The 23,040-nt window shown below is 36.5% G+C and overlaps 3 protein-coding genes and 1 pseudogene across 14 annotated transcripts; 1 reads left to right on the forward strand and 3 right to left on the reverse strand.

Annotated features, from left to right (window-relative positions):
- Positions 1–152: 152 nt before the first annotated feature.
- LOC111314430 (serine/threonine-protein kinase MHK-like) lies at positions 153–9,887 on the reverse strand. 10 transcript variants are annotated; one of them, XM_022915792.2, is made up of 18 exons: positions 9,802–9,887; positions 9,601–9,648; positions 8,075–8,153; positions 6,967–7,035; positions 6,737–6,826; positions 5,888–6,026; positions 5,695–5,797; positions 5,486–5,538; positions 5,152–5,218; positions 3,969–4,077; positions 3,801–3,866; positions 3,647–3,715; positions 3,508–3,571; positions 3,293–3,397; positions 2,674–2,708; positions 2,512–2,557; positions 998–1,073; positions 153–536 (listed from the first exon to the last, which is right to left on the reverse strand). In XM_022915792.2, the coding sequence occupies exons 4-18, from the start codon at positions 7,018–7,020 to the stop codon at positions 389–391; spliced, it is 1,224 nt and encodes a 407-aa protein (XP_022771527.1). In that variant the 5' UTR covers positions 7,021–7,035; positions 8,075–8,153; positions 9,601–9,648; positions 9,802–9,887; the 3' UTR covers positions 153–388. The 10 variants fall into 10 exon arrangements, 7 of the variants coding, with proteins under 7 accessions (XP_022771527.1, XP_022771523.1, XP_022771522.1 ...); XR_016332848.1 differs by lacking the exons at positions 9,601–9,648; positions 9,802–9,887 and adding an exon at positions 8,262–8,397 and having other exon boundaries at positions 153–518; positions 998–1,126; XM_022915788.2 differs by lacking the exons at positions 9,601–9,648; positions 9,802–9,887 and adding an exon at positions 8,262–8,397 and having other exon boundaries at positions 153–518.
- Positions 8,260–13,775, reverse strand: LOC111314429 (uncharacterized; annotated as a pseudogene). The gene is made up of 3 exons (XR_016332847.1): positions 9,802–13,775; positions 9,601–9,648; positions 8,260–8,646 (listed from the first exon to the last, which is right to left on the reverse strand). The product of XR_016332847.1 is annotated as an uncharacterized LOC111314429 (transcript).
- Positions 13,776–14,233: 458 nt separating this feature from the next.
- Positions 14,234–22,406, reverse strand: LOC111314431 (chloroplast envelope quinone oxidoreductase homolog). 2 transcript variants are annotated; one of them, XM_022915798.2, is made up of 4 exons: positions 21,920–22,406; positions 21,438–21,579; positions 21,195–21,277; positions 14,234–15,077 (listed from the first exon to the last, which is right to left on the reverse strand). In XM_022915798.2, the coding sequence occupies exons 2-4, from the start codon at positions 21,478–21,480 to the stop codon at positions 14,388–14,390; spliced, it is 816 nt and encodes a 271-aa protein (XP_022771533.2). In that variant the 5' UTR covers positions 21,481–21,579; positions 21,920–22,406; the 3' UTR covers positions 14,234–14,387. The 2 variants fall into 2 exon arrangements, with proteins under 2 accessions (XP_022771533.2, XP_089609252.1); XM_089753126.1 differs by having other exon boundaries at positions 21,747–22,089.
- On the forward strand, positions 15,480–20,521 carry LOC149512165 (uncharacterized). Its single transcript, XM_089753127.1, has one exon. It carries the CDS (start codon positions 16,209–16,211, stop codon positions 16,764–16,766), a length of 558 nt encoding a protein of 185 aa, XP_089609253.1. The 5' UTR covers positions 15,480–16,208; the 3' UTR covers positions 16,767–20,521.
- Positions 22,407–23,040: the final 634 nt, after the last annotated feature.

Here is a 23,040-nt window from a genome sequence, read left to right on the forward strand (position 1 = left end):
TACATCAACCATTTTATTTCTTAACCTCTCTTAGGTCTGATGATATGAAATACATGATGAAAATTCATTATCACTGCTCTGCTAGAGAATGAGAGACAATTTCCCTTTGTTAAGTAAATTTACACATACATATACAGTGAGAGGGAAAGATATTTGTATGAAAGAAAATGTACATTAACCAAGATGAATATTCCACCAACTTTGACCGTAAAGAGTATAATTTCCTATACTTGAAATGATGGGATCTGAAAAACTTTTATCATGGGAACTTTCTCAGGACACCTATTTTGCATAAATGAGAGTACTAAACGGAACTTAATAATAATAAAAAAGAATAATAAATTACAAATTCTGTACAGCCCCTTATTAGATTATCCAATCAACTCAGTCAAAGGTAATGACCTTGCTGGAAGGGGGAGGACACAGCCAACAACTGACGTTCTAAGAGGTTAGGCTGCAATGATGCCATTGCAAACCCAGCAGATTGTGGAACTCCAATTGGTGGATGCTGAATCGAACTGCCATGGAAAATTTCCCTCCAAAAGATGGGGGAATATCAGATGTCATGTCATTCATAGGTCTAGCGATGAAAGTAATGCATAAAAGGGGAGAAAAATATGTAAATGAGAACTTGTGTTCTTTTAATCTATATGCAGGCAATCAAGCCAGCCATAAACAATGTACCATAATATCAGTGCAGAATGCGGGCACAAGAAAAACTACTTTTCATATATGGTTAATTTAAATGGAAAGCTAAACCATTCGTCTTGCAGCAGTGATTTAAGTATAAACTGCTAGAAAAGATCAAAGAGATTCCTATATTAGTGAGAATTAGTGCCGAACAACTAATTCAAACATAAAGGAAAATTTTCTAACAGCCAAACTCCAGGGACCATGACAATTGTCCAGTTAAAAGTATCAATACACATATGCCTTCCTGCTAGAGTCACCACATAAACAAATTCTAACATGAGCGAGGCTAAATGCATTAACTCACCTGAATGGGAAAGACAAGGTGGATTCAACTGGAGGGTGAATTCCATTTTGACCAGGAGTAAGCAATGACCAAAAAACTGGAGTGAAAGGAACCCACAGGCCACAGCCCATTAGATGCAAACACTACAGTCTAAACAAAGAAGAAAAACAAATGAAACAACCGGTGAACATTGTTACTTCTCAAAAGTACAAGAAGCTGGTGGTGTTAACCGGCCTAAACCTACTGAATTTGGTTAATTTGATTTGACCTAATTGGTTTAGAAAAAAACAAGGGAGATTGGGTTTTTCGACTAATTCAGTGGGTTTACAGTTACCAAAATTAGGAACCAAATTGACCGATTTAACTGATTACTAATATAATTGATTTTTTATAAATATATATGAAATATAAATTATTATTTTTTGTTTGTTTGACATTTTTTCTCCCATCACACATCTCTGCCGACTGCCTATACGACTCTTGCTTCTCTGCCTGCTGCCCTTTCATCCACTTGCCATACCAATCACTTATCTTCCGCTTCCCCTTTATATTTGTTCTCTCCTCATCTCCACTGGATCACCACCAGCGTCCAGTAGCCAGCCAATCCACCAACAACAATTCAGCCTTTTTGGGTGGGAGCCTGACCCAACAACAACGCTGCCTTCTAGATGTGAGCCTAAGCCATAAACTCCTCTGCCCTGTGGCTGTGACCGTGATCTCCTCTTTGCTTTAATTTAAGTATTCCTCCACCGGTGTCACAACAGCCAGCCACCAGAAGCACTAGCAGCAGGTTTTTGACCAAAATATAGTTTACTTTAATTTAATTATTCAATTACCATAGCAGAATGAAAGTCTTGATCAAATTATTTTATTTAGCTATTAGAGCTTGTTAAATTAAAGCATGGATGATTTGCATGCCTAATCCTTTTAAAAAGACAAAAGGTATATGCTCACTTTCTTCGTGATCAACAAAAGCCGCCTCGTGAAAATTGGCTTTCTACCTTGTTTAAACACTTAAAATTTGTAATTCATTATGTTTATTATTACGGTATTGCCGTATATCATAGGCATTAGCTCGAATGGAAAACAACAGGATGCAGTTGGAAATTCAATCTTGGAATGGATGCTAGATTTAACTTTTATCAGAAAAATGAAAAAATTAGAGACTTCCTGTTATGCTACTGATTTGAGATGTGAGTTATGACCGGCAGCCAACTGTTTTGCCTTGGCTTTTGCCTATTAAATATTTTGGCTTTTAAAAATGCAAAACTTAATTTAACCAACTGAACCAACCGACCTAAGTCGGTTTCAGTTATTGTCGGTTATGAACTTTAGGTGAGGTCGGTTAAGTCGGATTTTGAATTTTCAAAGACTGAACTAACCGATTTTTCACCCCTAAAAGCATGGTATCCAGATTAACGCTCAGAACAAAGATCTATTTCTCATATGAAATTGCTTTATGCATCACTATTGCCAATTCCCATTTCTCTTAGTCTCTGTTTCTGAAGAGGATATTTGAGGATCATATGAATTACCTGATTGCTCCGGATGATCTTTTAGCCTAGGACAAAACAGTATATCCTGAATCATGAAGTTCAGCAGTTAAGCCATATTTCAGTAATGGTAAAAACCGATCCACATCAAAGATCTATAATAGCAACAAGCAACTTTGCTGAGTCTAGCACTGCAAAACTCACCTCTTCCGTACCTTGAGAGGCATTATGGACCACCTCTGCAGGATATAAATGTCATATTCTTATTTAAAAAAAAAAAACAAAAGCATAAGCAAATCCTTAGACATAGCGGAAATAGAATCCAAAGAAAGATGATACAAAAGAAATGTTCCAATAAATGGAAATCATTATCCATAAAATAATGCAAATGGACTTCCTGAACAATTATGTTTTTATTGAAGATGCTTAAAAGCAGATATACATTCTGAATTAGTGCCGACATAGTTTTAAAACATAACACTGAAAAGCATATTCAGCTGGTCAAGATGGGAACTACATAGCATGAAGAATATCCCTCGCTATGTGGATAAAAGTAGACATTGTTTCTAGGTTCATCCACTTCCATCTCTCCATGAATGTCTAAAACTCTGCCTAGCCGGCTACTTGAGGTAGGCACCAAATCCTAAGATCTAAGACACCACTCCACTATTCCTCCACAATCACCCAGAAGAGGATGAAAAAAGATGCCTTCCCATGCCACATGTATTTATGCAGTTCGGTGACTAAAATTTAAGAGGCATCACTAGCTAACAAAAGCCACCAGGCCACTAAACTATAAACACAGGAGGTACAAAAATATTACCTAAGTTTGAAACACTTGGTTTTACAGCAAGTGTCAAGCCCAAAAAGCAATCATCAGGTTCAGTGTCGAAATCCCATAGATTCAACTCAAGATTTGGCTCCATCCCTGCAGAATAGTACAAGAAAACATTAATAGATGAACCAGAAAAAAAGAGCAGAGAAAATGTTATCGATCAGTCTTGCATGGGAACTAGAAGTGAACTTCAAAACTCTCACCCATGTTGTTTAGCCTCAACTCAAGCGGATCGTACAGTAGTGGATGAGGAACACATGCATGCACCTGCCCAAGACTTTTTAGTAAAATTGATCCAATACAAATAAAAATCGGAGAATAGCTCCAGAACACATTTATTACATTAAAAAAAGGATGCTGCAATGCCTGATCTGCCGTTGGCCTCCTTAATGGGTCCCATGAGCAAAGTTGCTACAGAATGTCAAAGCAGAGGTTGTAAGATATTATAGAATAGCAAATGTCACTTTGCTAAATACTAGTCAACCACAGTACACACCATGACTAAATCAACAGCCTCTGAGCTGGCATTGGGAATGATATCTGATATGTTGGTAGGTAAAATCTGCCCAAAAGTAACAATGATAAATTAAAATTAAATAAAATAAAAGCAAACATCTAAACATAGCAGCCAATAGATAACTAATAAATAGAAAAAAAAATATACCTCTGAATAACTAATATTGATTAGACGAGAGATGTTGGTTGCTTCAGGTAAAGAAGTCCAATCTGGTGCACCCAGAACGCAGCATATCTTGTACAGTTGATCTATTTCACTGGCAAGAGGTGAAAGTATTACTGTAAGAAAAAATGCTTACAAGTTCTGATATATTTTTGTTTTACTTCAGTGGTAAAAGATAAATAACAAAAATGCACATGCATCACCTACAAAGTTATGTATTCTGAACCGATAGCAAACAAGAATAAAAATAGTGGATAAAGGCATGTAATTAAGAAACTTGCATGGCAAGTAAAGAATTGTTCTTCGGATCACAGCACTTGCAAGATTATTAGGCAGAAATATAACTTCCTCAATATCTATGGTTATGCATCCCCTCCCATGGATGCATCCGTGAACATTCATATACATACATAGAACAGTATCCTCAATTCTTAGGATCAAAGCACCGAGATTATTTCACAGAAGAGTAACAAATATACATTCCTCGGTATCTATATTTATGCATCCCCACCCATGCATGCACGCAAGTTCATCTACATACACATACCAGTATCTAGAAAACAGAAAAAGAGGCATGGACTGAGGACAATATGAGAAAATTTATGTACCATATTTTGTCCATAAGCAAAAAGGTACTAGATCTAAAATATGTAGGTAGGAATAGGATCAATTTGGTTCAGGTTAAAAGTGCCTAAAGGACAAATGAATATAAAGTAGAACAGAAACAACATTAGCACAAACAAAGATCAACCACGCTGTGTTAATTTTGCTTGGCATACATGGTTAGGTTATCGATTACATACAATCAATTAAACCAGAAACTTTAGGCCATTCAAATTATCAACATTAGCAATCATGACCCTAAATCCAACAGAATTACCAAAGTCAAGTGTCACAGGACATGCCAACCATATATTATAGAAAAATTTATCAACCAAAACTAGAATGCAAATTTCAAGAACATGTTGAAGTTAGGATATACTATATAGTATAATACACATTGGGGAACCATGGTTAGAGAACATATGTTTGACATAAAAGTATTGCATTGCTTGTGCACATTTAGGCTGTGAGAAAAGATATATTTTTTAAGCACAAAAGGAATGCCTTAATTTTACAGTGTTTTCCACCAAGATTAAAAAGAGAAAAACTTGGAATAAGAAATCACCTTTCACCAGGGAAAATAGGATATGAAGTGAAAAGCTCTGCTAATATCGCACCAACAGCCCACATATCTGTAAATGTTTCCACTATCAGACATCATTCAAGCAAAACAAGACATGATATAGATAAATCTCAAAGTAACAGATTTAATGGAAAGAAAGAAAAGCTCAATAAATCAAGTTGAAATAGTAAATATGTTATCTGATAAAGTGGAGTTCTGGATTGGTCCCACAACACCATAAAAGCTACTAGAAGAAGATGTACATATGTATACAGAGAGAGAGAGAGAGAGAGAGAGAGAGAGAGAGAGAGACTTAGATCAAGTCATATCTGCATACCAATTGCAGGAGTGTAAGAGGAAGACTGCAACAAGACTTCTGGAGCACGGTACCTGACATGATTAACCCAAATCATCAGATGAGAAAACTAATCCTATATGAACAGGATAGAATTATGAAGTAATCAGTGAGGTTGCACCCACATTGTGTGAACATAAACAAACATAAATGCAAAGTATATGAGATAATGCCACTGCATGATTACTCACCACCGTGTAGAAACATATTCTGTATAAGGAGGCATTGATGATACTTCTCTCGCCAGTCCAAAATCAGCAATTTTTAGAACATCCTTCGTCACCAGCAAGTTCTCTGAAAAAAGCAAATATATTACTAAAGATATCCACCATTCAATGTGCAAAAATGACTTACATAACGCACAAACATGAAAAGAACATTTACCAGGTTTCAAATCTCGATGAAAATATCCATGTCTATGCATGTGAGCAAGTCCTTGCAGCATCTGAGACATGAAGCTGCGTATCTCCCCTTCAGAAAAAGGTCTTTGTCGCTCTCTCATGATTTGGTAAAGATTATGTTCCTAGAAATAAGTTAAATTCAAGCTCTTACCAAATGATTGGAAAGGGTTTCATTCAACTTCATGCTAGCTTACAGTAAGTCATATATCACACCAATGATTACTTCAATTGAAGATAAAATAAGCCAGTTTACAATGAATTACACAGAAGTACACAACTAATAGTGAGAAAATCAGCAGACAAATGCAGCAAGCTGAAACATTTATTGTTGAAAGAAACCATAATACTTTGTTGAACAGAGATATCAAAATTGGAGGGTTTTTTGTCCCTGTGTGTATGCACGTTTTTTTGGGAGGGGGGGCAATGCAGGTATCTGCACAACTCTTTCACTAAAATCAATTATAGAATGCTTCCAAAGTCAACAATACATAGTTTTGGTGAAAGTAAGGCTCACCTTTCAAAATTTAAACAAGATTAAACATTGTAATCAATTGAATAGATCCCTAGTATCATAGCACAAGATTAGGAAATTATTACAAACTGGCATTTGTAATTAAGGAAATTAGTAATATTATAATCATAGTCATATTCCCTAGCTCCAGTCAAATCATAGTCATATTCCCAAGCTTTGTATTGACAAAAAATGATAGGAATAAAAGAACATAATATTATAATCTCACAGAGGGAAGATACAATAGTTAAGTGGAAGATAAAATTTTAAAATCTCATGCTTTCACTGAATGATAATGTGAAGTCGGAAAAGCGCCCTTACCATGTACTCAAAAATGAAGAATAGTTCATTGTTTTCCCTGACAACCTCCTTTAACTTTACAATATTAGGATGATTTAGTTTACGAAGGGCCTGCAGAGAATAAATTACTCATACCATCAAGAAACTGTGTGAATGGATGAATGATATACAATAAATGGGGAATGCTCTCCTGATTAAGGCTTAGGTAAAAAGCAGAGGACTCTAACATTTAAAGAAATATTACAGCATACCTTAACTTCTCCTAGATTCATGCACTCTTCCCAAAAGTAGAACTTCCTTTTCATTTTCTTTACAGCAACCTAGATTGAAAACATTTATAAAAAGAAATAACCAATCAAGGAAGTTTCACATTTAGTAAATTCACTATAATCTTGGTGAAACTTAAAAAGGAGTATAAACAGGTAAAAAAAACATTTCAAGACAAGCACCCACAATAGAATGAGTTGAGTTTTCTAATCCAAGGTCTTCCAAATGACCATTGTCACAGTTTATGAACCCTCATTAAGGTGAAACAACACCAGACATCATTTTCCAAAGAGAATCAAATGCATCGATTTTTGTGCACCGACCTTTCTAGTCAGCTCCTAAGTTTTTCTAATCTTGCTTCTATATATAAATATATATGCTCTTAAGTTTCTACTTGAAGGACTACCCTTATGTGTATATATGCTCTAATATCTCATGCCATGTATATATCAAACCAACCCAATTTTCTAGTGCTGTAAAGTCAAAGTTCAAACACAGAGTTTCATCTCATACATTGCATGCCCATTAGGATTTAGAGCTTTAAATCTCATTTTAACTTTTCTTGCAATAGACAGCTCAAAATGCTTGCCAACCCCCTCCTACGAGGAACAGGGTGGAGGTGGGAGGCTTAACAGCCAGGTGCATAGAGACAGAGGATCATCAACTGAGGTTCAAATATCATAAGGAAAATGGGAAATCAGATATAAATTTTAAAGTAACCACTAAAATTTAATAGCTGGTAGATGAAGGATTGACCAAATAGAAATGCAGAGTACACCTAATGATACAAATTCACAAAGTGATTTCAAAATCGATTCTGTTTTCATCATTTGCTATCTTCAAGGCATTGAGGTAATTCCAATCATCACATGAGACCAATGTACAAATATCCTGCTTGTCACAATTACAAGCAATTAATGTGGATAAGAAAATTTCTAAGTGAAGCAAAGAATATGACATTAATCATTGAAAGACTTCAATGATAGGTGAGGTACAAGATAGGCACAAGAATATATCTTAATGGCAAACAAAATGAAAATTATAGAGTTATGTAAACTGAAAGGTAAAAAAGCAACTAATGAAGTTCCTTACAATCTCAAATGTTTCTGTATTGAAGGCTTTGAACACACTACCACAGGTACCATCTCCAAGCTCCTCCAAAATTTTATACCTAAGTGAAAAAAGGCAAAGTAGCAAGATATAGTGCCAAAGACACACAAGACTTCAAATGAAAACTTGATAAACTTAATAATATTAAGAGCAGCGACAAGAAACTAACCTTTCCATTATTACAGTTGTAACAGATGACAATCAACGATTTGTCAATGTACTTCTAACAACCTCCAAATAGAGGTGTCTATTGTATCCAAATAGGCTTGATCACTAACTTGTGTATGTGGTTTAGTGCTAAACTGTAGCATGAAATGTATGATGTTGACAGGAACAGACTTCTCATTGTAAGAATGATTGAATATCAGCCAGAAAATTATCAACATTCTCAAATGCAGCTTCTACAAGCTGCAACGAGCTCGTATCATCTAAAACCAACAAGTCTACAAGACCTCCAATAGAAATCCTGTACAAGAGTTGAATTTCATGGACCGATCCATTTTCTTTACACTCAGCTTAAATGATGCCCCCATTTATCAAAAACCAGGGCTGGGCTGTAAACAATCATTAAAAATCAAACATAACTCCAACAACAAAATTGTTGTCATAAATCATAATCTAAAGAAAGAAAACTGACCAACATATTACTATATCAGATGACAGCAATAAGTAGACTCTGTCTTATAAGGCTTGTATACCAAAAATATAAAACAAAATTTTGTCCAAGAGATTGCAACACGGTGGTTTAGACATAGAAAGAAATGTGGACTGAGAGCCATGGATCAATTTTTATGCGGTCAAAATCACAAGGCAACATCAGACTTTCCCTCATTATCCTGTTTTACTCATTAATCAAACAAAGTGTTTAACAAATCAAGTCTCCACATTTCCAAACAAGGAGAGTTTAACAAGAAATACATCAGTAAATTCAACCAGATCTCGTACATGTAAAGTCATTAATAAATTGATTTTTAACAGCTTAGCAGTAAAAATAAAAATAAAAATAAAAATCACACCTAATATAATCATGAGACACGGGAAAAAAAAAAGATAAAAAAAGAAAACTGCTATCTTGCTGAGTGAAGTCCTCGATTTTCTAAACTCGAAGCAGATGAACCAAATCAATTAGAATCCAAAATAATAAAATAAATCATCAAAAGGCGAGGGCGGTGGCAAACTTTTTCCTACTTTGTAATTGAAAAGTTACAAAAAAATTTTGCATCAGGGATGCAAACAGCTATCTATGCTTAGCAAAAAAATTAAACCATATATTCAACAATAATTTCAATTTCCTCACCTAGAAAAAGACACCTATTTTTTTATTAAAATATGGATACATATCTACCGTTACGAATTTAGTAGCCCATGAACACCAGCACTCAGCTATGCCTAATTCAACCACATATACCGTGGCCTAATTTGAATCAGTCTCCTTGTCTTTTACCACTTTGATTATTAAAAAGCGCAAAATTAAAGAAAAACATCGAGAACGTTCAGAAATTTTTTACCTCACCGTTTTCTAGGAAAACAAACAGGAACTAAGACGAAAAATCCAACTGCATTCCAATGTGAAAGAAAAACAAAGCTCAGAAAAAACATATATCGAAACAACGATTGATTCGTCAAAAGAAACAACGATTGACAATTCATAATTAAAAAAGAAAAAAAAGAAGACAGATAGGGAGAAAGAGAGAGAAAGTTAAACTCACCTCAGACAACCAAAGCGTAAAAACTATCTAAGATACCAAGAAATAGAAACAGACCGCCAATGTGAAACGATGCCGTTTAAAACAAGAAAACGGGAAGACTTTCAGAGAGAGAATTTCAGTTATAGAAAGAGAAAGGGAAATTTAGATTTACGGGTGAAGCCAAGAGAGAGAATTCTGCAGAAGAAGCGGAGGAGAAGAAACCAAAGAAAAATAAAATAATAATAATAATAATTAAACTTTTTTATTTTAAAAAAAGATAATTATAGTTTTTTCTTTTTTTAATTTATTGTTTTTAAAAAAAATTGAAAGTTGAAACGAAGAACAATGCTTGGTTGTGGTGGGGAAGGGAGGTGGTCCCGGAGGTAATATAATATTATTTATTTATGTAATTACTAGATTGTCCCTCAAGAACCTAATATATTACAGAATTGTAATTTTTTTGACGATATTGCCCCGAATGGATTGATGAGGAGTGACGTGGACGGTGACTCAAATGAGCGCAACTAGTGCGGGACTTAAGCGTCAGTAAGGGATAAGCGTATGGGTGTTGTTGTCCGTGGGAAATTTTAAGTGCTGGTTTGACGTGTGATTTGACACAGTTCGGATCCGGCCCAGACTATCGCTTCACTCGGGTCTAAATTTAGGATCGGTTCCTTAACGGGGATTTGACTACTTTGCGTTGTAGCATCGGGCATTCATTCTTTGGTGGTTAACAGCTGACACGTTGATGGCTAAGGGAGATTCTCTCATCAAGGTCGTTTAAAATTCAACTTGAGAAAATGTAAATTGTATTCAGAACATTTCAATGGGAAAGAGAATTAAAATCCTTCAAATTACTGAAGTACCTCCTGATATCATGCACATTAATAGAGTTAAGAGGAGTCCAAGATCTGGATAGATATAAACCAACATTTTATCCATGTTGTCTGTCAAAAATGAGGCTTTAAATCTTTAAGACTGAAATTTATTTTTTGTATAAAAAAGTTTAGGACAAGGTAGATTTTCCCATTCCATTCCAAGGTTAGAGCAAATGGTAGGCTTTAAAGAAGACTTGTATTGAATTTATAGATCGTCCACGAAAAAGAACAACTAAACTCGAACGAAATGTATTATATTGCTTTACATTTTAGATCCCATTTACTAAGTCCTACTCATCTACACAGGGCTTTCATTTGAACAGATCTCTGAAAGAAAAAATTGCACGAGTATGAACTAGATTTCACCTGGTATTCCTGCTGTGCATCTGGTTCTTATGGTGAGTTAGTGACAATCTGTCCATACTAAATATATTCCTCCTCTAGCAAGTTTGGGAGATCCTGAATTCAGAGATAAGCAATGATTTCAAGGGACAAGGAAATGGAGCATAAACTAGATGACTGGCCACTCCCCGTCATCAGTTTTAGAAGCTCTATGCATTTTTCAGTTTCATCACTGTTTGCTAGGAACTCAATATGAGGTAACAATGCATTTGTCTCCCCAATATTATTGTATTTAATGAGGTCAGAAAGCAGTCTTTGAGCTTCTTTGATCTTTCCTTTGGTACGCATACAGTGGATCACTGAACAATAAGATGCAAAAGATGGAAGGAAACAATGAATGAGAATGAGATCCAAGAACTCGAGGCACTCATTGCAGTTGCTGTTCCTCAAATAACAGTCAATGACAGAAAAACATGCCTGGTCAGGAAATAAACCATGTTTCACTGTATCTTTGGTAAGATGTTCAGCATCTAAAATTTTTCCCACTTCGCATAAACTCATAATTAGAAAATTGTCAAATTTCAAAGCAGACCCGCTGAATTTTTCAATTTCAAGCCGGAACTTAAATGCATGCTCAAGATCCATTTCCTTCAGAACATTACAGGAAACACAATCATCATAATTTTCTGCAGTAAGTGGTGAGCTAAAATCTAGGGGACTGATAAAACTGGAGCTTCCTGCTTTAATGGCCTTGTTTGATGAAACAAATCCTGCTAGTAGAGCAGAATATATCCGACTGTTGGGTTGACATCCGTTTTTAACAATAATAGACATAATATCAACGGCGCGATCTAACCTGCCAGCATAAACATGTGCTTTGACCAATATAGTGCATGTAACATGATTTGGAGGTACAACTAAAACAAACATGCTATGCAGGATTCTCTCTGCATCCTCAACTCTTCCAATTTGACACAAACCATTAACCACGATATTGTATATGTACACATCTGGAGGGCAGCCAACTTGTTTCATTAGCTCCATCATGTTCAAGGAATGGTCAACCTTGCCTGCTTGAAAAGGCGCACCTACTAATATTGTGTAAGTCACAACAGGAGGAACTAAACCATGCTTTGCGATCTTTCTAACTCCTCTATCAACTTGCATTCTTTGCTCAGAACATGAAGAATTGCATGACAAGTCTTCCCAACCATTTGCAATCATCATCTTGAAAAGATTTGATGCATCTCCACTATTACCAATCTTGCAAAACACATCCACAAGCGCGGTAAATGTTACTTCATCAGGCTCTATTCCCATCTTTATCATCTTACCCAACAGCCCATTTGCGAGCTTAAGTCTCCCTTGTTTGCACAGCCAATCCATCATAGAAGTGAAACTATAAACATCAGGATAAACCCCAAATGAGTTAATCAATTCAAATATCTTGGAAGCCATGTTAAAATGGCCTTCTCTGCAGGGCCAGAACCCATCAATCAGAATATTATAAGTTACGCTGTTAGGCAATAATCCATTATTGACAACCCTTCACAAAAGGAGCATTCCTTGATAAGGTTTGTTAACTATACACAACCCTTTAATAAGCTCATTATGGGTACGGATATTAGGCTTGCAACTTCGTTTCTCCATCACACTGAGAAGCTCAAAAACAGAACCGATCTTCCCTTACCATATCCATTAATCAGTGCATTATACGTTACAATCCCCGGATAAACACCCCCTTTTACCATCTGCCTAAACATCCCATTAGCCTCCTCAATCTTCCTTTCCCTGCATAGCCCATCAATCAAAACAGTATAAGTATAAACATTAGGCTTACATCCTTTTGCAACCATGTCACCAACCAAACCCAAAGCCTTACCAATCAATCCATCATCACACAAAGCCTTTACTAATACAGTGTAAGTCTGAGTATTCGGCTGGCAACCCTTCTCCTTCATCCCTTCTTTCAAAGCAAATGCTTCTTCAACTCTCCCAATCTCACGTAAACCATGTATTAAAATCGAGTAAGTAACGGAATTCGCTCCACAACCATCTGATTTGGACATTACATCAAGCATCCGGAAGGGTTGCCAGAGATCATTTTGTCAACAATAATGCAACACTATAGAAGTATATATATGAGTACCCAATTCAAACCCAAGCTTCAAAGCTTGGCACATGAACATTTAAGCTTGACATACAAAGCCAATTTTGGATAAAGCATTGATTATCGTTCCATAATCAATAGCATCAAGAGCAAACCCTTCAGCTACAGCTACCATTCTTTTATAAATAAAAAATGCTAAAGACCCCATACTTAGCAAAAGACATCAAAAGAATGCTATAACAGGGGTAATTTAAGCGAAAACCAGTCTTCCCTCATCTCATCAAGCGCTTCCATGTGCTTCAAAAGGTCGCTTTTATTGTTACTACAATTTTTGGTTAGTTCAATTATATAGCCTAATGAGCAATTCAAAATGAATTGGAGGATATAAGCAAGTAGAAGAGGTGGATTCTACTAGTTATATCATAGCAATGAGTGGAGTGTTGACAAACCCATTGAAAAAATTGGAAAGCGAGTGAGACTTTGTCGTTTTGAAGGAGGATAACCTGGGCAGCAACGTTGGGGTTCATGTGGGAAACTAAGGATTTGAGGGTTTGGTCCGTTTTCCAGTTCGGTTGGTTGATTAAGATGTAGTACGATGAACTGTATCTTCTTGGGTTACTACTACGGGGGTTGTTTGGTTGTAAGAGGAAAGAATAGAAACAGAGTAGAGAGTGGAAGCAGAGTTAAAAGGCAGGATATCTGCAGGGGAGTTTGACGATGCTTTTTCTGAGAACATGCCAGGAAAAAAAAAAAAAGAACGTTTAGAGATAGGAGATAACTAGAAAGGAAAGTGAAGTAATAGAAGCACGAATTTGCCATGAACTGATCAGAGAAGAAAAATGAGGAGAGTTGAGACTTGGGAGAGGCGGAGGGCGGGATGTTTTGCAGTTCAAGTGTATCCGCTTGACTCTAGGTTCGAATCTGAGGGGCAATTTTTGAACCGAGAGGCTTAGAACCCTTGGATTACATGTTGCGAGGAAATCTGTTTTTATTCAATCATTGAATCTTCTCACGTCTATCAATGACTTATCATAGTTTTTTCTGATGTACAAAATCTGTTGTTATATATTGAGAAGTCATGTTCTCTCATTATGTACGACGTCCAAACACGGCGCTCAGCAACAACTTCAACATTATTGTCTAAATTCCCAGCAAAAGACAAGATGAAAATTCACATCAATATTTGCATTTGTTCAAAATACTGAGTACTTATGAATATGAATATGGGCCATAGGCAACCCCACTAGCTTAAAACTACTGTAAGTAATCTTCATAAACTAAGGCTCCACAATAATCTTCCCAGTGGCATGGCCATCAATGCTCTTGGCCCAAGCGTCTTCAGCCTTACTTAGAGGATGGTTTGAATCAATTACTGGCTTAAGCTTTCCTTCTTTCACCAACTTAACAAGATAATCAAGATTCTCTTTCTTAGGTGTCATAAACAATGGTACCAGCTTCTTCTTGGAGAATGCAAACTTTTTCAGAGCAACAGTCATAAAAGCACTAAAACCTGGAGTAGTATCTATTACCTTCCCATTCGCACTCAAATTAGGGGCAAAGGTAGACCAAGGAATGCCCGTTGCACAGTGGATCACTGCATCGTATTTGCGACCAGAAGGGCTCTTCAAAGCCGCTCCATCAGAAGTCTTGTAGTCAAGAAACTCATCAGCCCCCAGGCTCTTGACTAAATCCATGTTACGAGCCCCACAAGTGGCTGTCACATGAGTGTTTCCAAGCTTTGCCAATTGAACTGCATATTGACCTACGCCACCTGAGGCAGCAGTAATCAGGAGGTTTACTTGCTTGCCGCTTCCATCAAGCTTTAGCCCAGCAGACTGGTTTAGAGCCTGGTGAGCTGCGAGGCCTGCAATAGGCAAAGCAGCACCTTCAGCAGCTGATACCTCTGGAGGCCTTGCAACTGTCAAACTCTCCTTGGCCACAGCAAATTCAGCTAGTCCACCTCCACTCTGTCATTGCAAAATATATTCATAATAGATGGCCTTAGTAAATGACATAAATGATGTTGAATTGCCGATAAAACAAGCAGACGAAAGAATCACCGATACCACTGGTCCACATTAATAATACCTAGATCTTCTCACAGCCAAATGCCTCACATGGTAATAGTAAAAGCACTCCCTCAGAAATGATAGTCATGTCAAGATAATTGCATTCAAAACAAGATACTACTCAATATGAAAACTAAGAAGGCGCAAAAAATCTGGAGATGTTCGTATAGCTTGAACCAACAAATAGTCCAGTGGAACATCAAACATACGTACATTTCCCTCAATCAACACCATTAATACAAGCAAAAATGGAAAGCAAAAAAAATCTAAAGTAGCTAAAAGAAGGAAAGAAAGGCGCACATTTAGGAAAAAGCTCTCGGCTCACGATAGCAGGACTTTCTTGAGTGGAGGATTTCCTCGCCTAAGCCATCGATTCTGGTGCAAATTTCATCATTACGAGCTAGTTTCATCTAATTTCTTCTATTCCAGTAGTGATTTCTTTGGTTCTGGAATAAATTTGGTGATTTGGTTCTTCATTGAACTTAATTTGGGGTTTTGAGAGAGTAGCAATCGGCGATGTCAAAGAAACCATCTCTTGCTTCACAATCCTATTCCTTTTAGAGTTCTGGTAAGGATAAATGTAATACTAAGATTAACAATGAGGACTGCGTGGTTGTTGGGCTGAATGCAGAGAAGATTGCCGATCTGCAAGGTAGTGAAAGGAGATTGCAAATGGATTGGAGGAATCTATTTGCAGCCCCAGTGGATCAAGCGTTGGAGTACTTTCCCCCTTAACAGACAGATGGTAGAATAACTGTAAAACCTCCTGATGATGTCTTCGAGGAAGGTATCCATCAATGGCAAAGCTCGCTGGTAGCTCAGTTCATCGGTAGGATGCCAAATTTCAGTTTGTTTCAAAAGATGGTTAATGTTTTATGGGGGAAAAGCGGTTTAATTGAGATCAAGTCTGCTGGAATGAATCTGTTTGTCATTCAATTCTGAAACGAGGAAGTTAGGGATTGGGTGATAGAACATGGGCCATGGCATATCCAGAACAAACCATTGATTGTTCAGAAATGGGAGCCAGGAATGCGATCATTAGAGTTTAACATGGAAATGCTGCCAGTATGGGTGCAATTGGGCAATATACCACTTGAGCTCTATACGAAAAAGGGACCTAGCTATATAGCGAGTGCCCTAGGTAATCCATTATATATGGATTCGATCACTGCAAATAAGCAGAGACTGGCATATGCAAAGATTTGCATTGAGATGAAGGCAAGTACAGAAGTGCCAAAGTTCATTGAAGTGGAAAGAAGGGATGGATCAATTATGTCTGTTTCAGTTGAAATTCCGTGGATGCCACAGAAATGCAAGCACTGTTGTGTATTTGGGCACAATGATACAACTTGTACAAAGAAAGTAAAGACAGAAGCAATGGTCTGGGTGCCTAAGGATAAGGGTAATACAGCTATGCAAGAGGCAAAGTTGACTGAAGTGGTTGAGATACAACCAGATAGTGCCATAAGGGAGAATATGATTCCGATTGCACTCTCAACTGCTAGAGCAGGTTCTGTTAATAAATTCTCGATCCTAGAAGCTGTGCAGGAATCAGAATTGCTAGTGGATGAAGGCAATGTACATTAGAGTTCAAAAAATGAGGCTGAAGAGATAATTCCATACTCACCAAAGAAACAGAGAGCAGCAGCTGCAGGTGTCGCTGATTTAATGAAGGCCCTTAAAAGCAAGAAGAAAGGTCCAATTGATAAGGGGAAGAAGGTTAAGGCAGGATCCACTGCCTCTGGAGGTAAGCCTAGTTGTTCTTCAACATGAAGCTGATAGTATGGAATACTAGAGAATTTAATGATCCTCAAAAACAAAAAAGTGTAGTAGATAGAATAAATAGAATAAGGGAAGATATTGTGTGTTTATTAGAAACTAGAATTAATCATCATAAAATGCAGCCTGTGCTGGAAAAGCATTTTCGTGGTTGGGGTATTCTTCACAATTATGCAGCATCTCCAAACGGAAGGATATGGTTATTATGGAGAGATCATGTGCATGTAGACCCACTAGAGTTTTCTGAGCAAAGTATTACTTGTGTGTTACAATATGAAATCAGGAAAGTTTATTTTTCTGCCATTTATGGGAGTAACGATGGTGTTCAAAGAAGGAACTTGTGGTTGAACTTAACTCACATCAGTGGTATAGTGCAAGACAACCCTTGGATTTTGGCTGGGGATTTTAACATTATAGTCCATCCCTCTGAAAGCTCGGATTATAATGGAGATCAATCAGCAAACTCAGAGATGAAGGATTTTCAGAATTGCTTAACTCAACTAGGCTTGTTTGATCATGCTTATGTTGGACCTCAATTTAATTGGTCTGGCCATCAGTTAGGAAGTTACTTAGCAAGGAAGTTGGATAGAGTTTGATAAACGACTCTTGGCTTTTAGCTCTCCCACAGTCGCATGTTGAGTTCTTAGCTCCAGAAGTTTCTGATCACTGTGCTGCACTTGTCAAACTCAGCATGACAATTAAATCCCCTCCAAAGCCTTTTAAGTTTTTTAACTATTGGACAGGGAATCTGGAGTTCAAGTTAATTGTGGAAAGATCCTGGGAAGACCCTATCAAAGGTAGCCCAATGCTAATATTGCATAAGAAGTTAAAGGGTTGAAATTGGAGCTCAGGAAGTTCAATTTTCAAAACTATGGCAATCTGTCTAGTCGGGTGCAGACAGAGAGGAAAGAGCTGAAACTAATGCAGGAAGCCATTCTAACTCAAAACCCACCAAATGAATTGGTTGTGATTGAGAGAAGGCTATATGAAGAACTCAAGGACCTAATGAAGGCTGAAGAGAGTTATTATAGGCAGAAATCAAGAATAAGATGGCTGCAAGAAGGTGATCAAAACACAAAATTTTTTCACAATTTGGTAGCAGCAAAGCATAAAAAGAATACCATACGAGTCTTAATGGATTCAGAAGGGAAGAGATTGGATACGTTTGACCAAATTTTGCAGGAAACAAACTCCTTTTTCCAGAAGTTAATTGGAACTATGGATCAAAATGTTACAGGATGCACACATGAGTTTTTGGCAGAGCTCCTACAAGGGACCTTATCTACAAAGGTTCATGATTTTCTCATACAACCAGTAACTAAAGAGGAAATTCAGAAGACAATGTTCTCGTTGAATGGTGAGAAATCCCCAGGACCTGATGGTTTTAACGCTCATTTCTTCAAACAATCTTGGAGCATTGTCGGAGATGATGCTACTAAGGCTATAAAGCATTTTTTTCAGACTGGGAATATGCTACCTGCTTTCAACTCTACAATAGTAGCATTAGTTCCTGCATGCACCAATCCTAATAGTATAAGGGATTACAGACCAATTTCTTGCTGCACCACAATCTACAAATGTATCGCTAAGATTCTGGCCAACCGGTTAAAGGAAACTCTACTTGGGATGATAAGTCGTAACCAAAGTGCATTTATAAAAGGTTGAAGCATCACGGATAATGTATTGCTAGCTCAAGAAATGGTTCGAGGATACGGCAAATCCACTTTATCTCCAAGATGTGCAATTAAGATTGATCTTCAGAAGGCTTTTGATTCAGTGGACTGGAGCTTCATACTCTCAGTCTTGCATGCAATGAAGTTACCGAATCAGTTTATAGGATGGATAAGAAGTTGCATTACTACTTCTTTCTTTTCCTTGTCGATTAATGGAAGACTTGTAGGCTATTTTAAAGGAGCAAGGAAAGTGCAGCAGGGAGATCCACTTCCCCCTTACTTGTTTGATCTAGCTATTAATGTTTTGTCCAGACTACTAGATGCTGCTCCCGTAGATGGTGTCTTTGATTATCATCCTAAATGCAAAAGAATTAAATTAACTCACCTTTGCTTTGCTGATGACTTGTTGATTTTGCAAAGGGAGCATTGGATTCAGTGATAGGGATAATGGTGATGTTAGAGGCATTTTATTCTATGTCTGGCCTACAGTTGAACTGTGAGAAAAGTGAGCTCTATCAGGCAGGGGTTAGCAGGGAAGAACTTGCCAGAATCCAGCAAGCTTCTGGGTTTAAGATTGGTACGTTACCAGTCAGGTACCTTGGGGTCCCGTTGTTGTCTAGAAGGCTCACAGAGAAAGACTGTACACACTTAGTTGATAAGATAACAGCAAGGATTAACAGCTGGGCTGCAGGACACTTATCATACGCCGGCAGGTTACAATTAGTACAGTCAGTGCTTTTTAGCCTGCAGAACTATTGGTGTAGGCATTTCATCCTCCCAAAACATGTGCTGAAAAGGATAAACAAGTTATGTTCTGGTTTCTTTTGGAAAGGAAATGAAGGATCAGCAAAAGGAGCTAGAGTAAGTTGGAAGGCAATATGCTATCCTAAGTCTGAGGGAGGGCTTGGATTTAAAGATATCTTGACCTGGAATCTAGCTTGTGTCTTGCAGAACATCTAGTCGATAATTGCAAAAGCTGGTTTTTTATGGATCGCTTGGATCGAAGCTTATGAATTGGAAGGGAAGACCATATGGCAAGCAGCTGCCAAGCAAACTAGCAGTTGGAATTGGAGAAAATTGCTTCAAATAAGGCAAATCGCGCAAAAGTTCATCAAAAAGGAAAACAGAGTGGAGGTATGGCCATTTCCAAAAGGACGGTATGACACTGCCATGGTATGGGAAAAGATCAGACCACAACAACGGAAAGCGGGATGGCAAAAACTAATATGGTTCAAATATCACATCCCAAAACATTCACTAATAACGTGGATGGCGATCTTAAATAGACTTCCAATGAAGGATAAGTTGCGATCATGGGGAATGGGAATTGATAGTAGATGCAACTTATGCCACAATGAAGATGAAACAAGAGACCATGTTTACTTTAAGTGTCTATACAATAGAAGTTTGGCAAAAGGTCCTTCAGCTATGCAACATTGATAAAAGAGTAGGAAATTGGGACACAGAACTAAGTTGGGCAGAAAACAGATTAAAAGGAAAAGCTTTGATCTCAATTCTATTGAGAATTGCCTGGAACGCATGTATATATTTCATATGGGGAGAAAGGAATCAGAGGATATTTAAGCAAAGGGAGATGACGACTGCACAAATGGTGAACAAAGTCAAGGAAATTGTAAGGTACAGGCTGCATGGATTGAAACATATTGCAGGAGATATGATAAACAAAAAACTTAGAGAAGATTAGAATCTGAATGTAGAATTTTTAGAATAAGCTGTTAACGAATTGTTTTTCCTCTGTTTGTTAAGTTGTAGAATGGTTATATTGTAGCAGATTCCTGCTGACTTTGGATGAATAAAAATTCAGTTTATCCAAAAATAAAATAAAATGGAAAGCCGAAAGTATTAAACTATAGGCATACCGTTTAAAAAGTTAATCTTTCTAATCTACAAGGAAAGCATCCCATGGTCAGCAATATAACAGCATTTAATATTCTGGGAAGACATGACACGTAGCTTTCACTTTATCTGATTCATCAAAACAGGGAAGCAGGGCAATGCCCACCAGATGCCATGACTAGAATTAATTAAGGTTATTCATTGGAAGACTGACGTGGTTCATTTGGAACAACAATTCTAGCACCGGTCCTTGAAAATACTTTATAAGGGTCTATGATTTACTACTGTTATTCAATTATTGGATTCTGAGTGGATTATTTGGCTATATGGGATTCCATTTTTTTTCAACTATTATTTTGATTGCACTATGAGTCCTACCCAACTTCAGCTCCCAATTAATTGCTTGAGCTATGACCCAAAAACACAAATGCCATCAACTATTATCCAAATCTTTATCTATTATGCTAGCACATTGCTAGTGTTTCTTCCACTCTTCACGAAGAAATCTCCTTTTCTGATTATTCTCATAATGATTAGTGACATTCCACCATACAACTTGTATCAAAAAAATAGACAATCATTCACATTAATAAGATACGATAGTATCTCTCCAGTGGAGAGCCTGATATTTTTATGATGATTGAAAATTTGAAACAAAAAAAAAAAAAAAAAAAAAAAAAACAGAAGAAAACGGATGACAACTTACAAGTACAGCCACAACTTTATCCCCAGCTTTGTAATTCTTGACTCCTGATCCAACCTTTATTACTTCTCCTGCTACATCGGTGACTGCTCCAACAAAAGTTCTTTAGCCAATGATTGAAAAAAGGTAATAAAAATATTAGCAGAAAGAAAACTGCAATGGTTACTGATGATTTAAAGTTGGATACTTTTAATATAGTTTGCAGATGATAAACTATGAAACAGCTGCAAGAGAAAAGTAAAGTACCAGGTGTGTAGGGGAATTTGCGAGGTAAAAAAGGGCGCAGCATCCCTTTCTGTATTTTCCAGTCTATTGGATTTATACTCGCAGCCTCCAGTTTTAGCAAAACTTCATCCTTTTTTTGAGTGGGAATCGGAACTTCAACATGCTGCAACACGCAACAAATTCACAGCCTTTATGACATAAAGTCATTGGCAAATTTTTGAAGTTTTTTAAAGAAGGAAAATTCCATTCTAGAATTGGATGCCAGAATATAAGCATTCGTGTCATTTGAGATCATTTATTTATATTATTTTTTGCGAAGAATTTTCTCTCCTTCCAAATAAAAAAATGGAAATTCCCATCAAACATCATCTGTTTCCATGCTAGTAGAATCAATTGATGAATTGAAGAAAGATTAAACTTTGATCTCCAGATTAGTTTATTCTTTTCCATGATAGTGAAGGAATAAATTAGGCGTTGAGACTCAAGCCTCCAGAAAATCAAACCTAAGAATCAGTTAGATCTTCGGACCCAAACCTCAAAAACCCAACTTAATAAACATCCAAAATTCTTGTCCCTTTTCGATTTCACCTGTAATTGAAAGCCTAGAGAAAGTTTGAAAGTAAAAAAGGGAGAGAGGCAAAAAATTAAATAGAAATTTGGAGTGGATAAATCCAGAGTCCTGATCTCGAAGGAAGGAAGAGCGGTAGCGAAAGGCGGCGCAGCCAGGAACAACGGTGGAAAGCAGGCAAAAGGGGATCTGGGCAATAAGTGAAAAACAGAAATTACAAAAGAGAGAGAGAAAAGGCACAAAGGGGTTTCAATCTAGAGAAAGTAAGGGGATAAATTGATAGACAATAAAAGGGGACTTGATCGAAAGAGAGGTGAAAAGTGGGAAAAAAAAAAAAGAAGAAAGATGGAGGGAGAAAGTAGAAGAGTAGCAACGGCGGCTGTGACGGCTAGCCGCACGTGCAAAAAATACATGTAGCAACAGATTTTAAAATGTCGTTACCGCGCCTAACGTGCACATAGTTATTTGGGATAAATATCGATTTGGCCTTTGTAGTTCGTATTATTATATAATTTTTATCAATTAAGTATTTAAAGAATTAAAGTTTGTAATTAAGTACTTAAATTTTTATAATTAAAAAAGGTATTTAAATTTTTATTATATCATGTATTTTAATATTTCATATTAATATTTTTAATTAATTTATTGAAGTGACATAAACAGTTTATAAAACTATTATACACAAAAAATGTTACGTCGTATTAATAATTTTTAATTTTTTTATTGTTTTAATTTTTAATTTTTATGTTTTTATATTTTCTTTTAAATTTCTATAAAAATTTATATTTTTATTGAAATTTTAAATTTTTTTAATTTTTTCTCATCATATTATGAATTTATTAATGATATGGCTTTTTTATTATATGTCATGATTTTATCAAATATGCAAACTACATCAATAAGTTAAATAATAATATTAATTTAAAATACTAAAGAACTTGATAGAATTAAATTTTTAATACTTAATTACGAATTTAAATTATATATCAAACTTACAAAAGTTATAAGAACTAAATCAATATTTAGCCCTATTTATTTCTGTAAAAGATAATTTTC

This window comes from Durio zibethinus, chromosome 23 (genome assembly GCF_047325235.1).
Source record: "Durio zibethinus cultivar Kanyao isolate XHJ-2024 chromosome 23, ASM4732523v1, whole genome shotgun sequence".
NCBI lineage: Eukaryota > Viridiplantae > Streptophyta > Magnoliopsida > Malvales > Malvaceae > Durio > Durio zibethinus.

What these genes read in the sequence shown, in the direction of transcription:
- LOC111314430 (XM_022915787.2), bottom strand. An exon ending in TGCAGCATCCTTTTTTTAAT is followed by an intron (nt 3,572 to 3,646) that starts GTAATAAATGTG and finishes AGTCTTGGGCAG; the next exon opens with GTGCATGCATGTGTTCCTCA. An exon ending in AGATCATCCGGAGCAATCAG is followed by an intron (nt 1,074 to 2,511) that starts GTAATTCATATG and finishes CTTTCACTCCAG; the next exon opens with TTTTTTGGTCATTGCTTACT.
- LOC111314431 (XM_089753126.1), bottom strand. Translation starts at nt 21,866, where the DNA reads ATGGAAAAGAATAAACTAATCTGGAGATCAAAGTTTAATCTTTCTTCA. An exon ending in TCCATTTTTTTATTTGGAAG is followed by an intron (nt 21,580 to 21,746) that starts GAGAGAAAATTC and finishes TGCGTGTTGCAG; the next exon opens with CATGTTGAAGTTCCGATTCC. An exon ending in CAAATTCCCCTACACACCTG is followed by an intron (nt 21,278 to 21,437) that starts GTACTTTACTTT and finishes TTGTTGGAGCAG; the next exon opens with TCACCGATGTAGCAGGAGAA.
- LOC149512165 (XM_089753127.1), top strand. Translation starts at nt 16,209, where the DNA reads ATGCGATCATTAGAGTTTAACATGGAAATGCTGCCAGTATGGGTGCAA.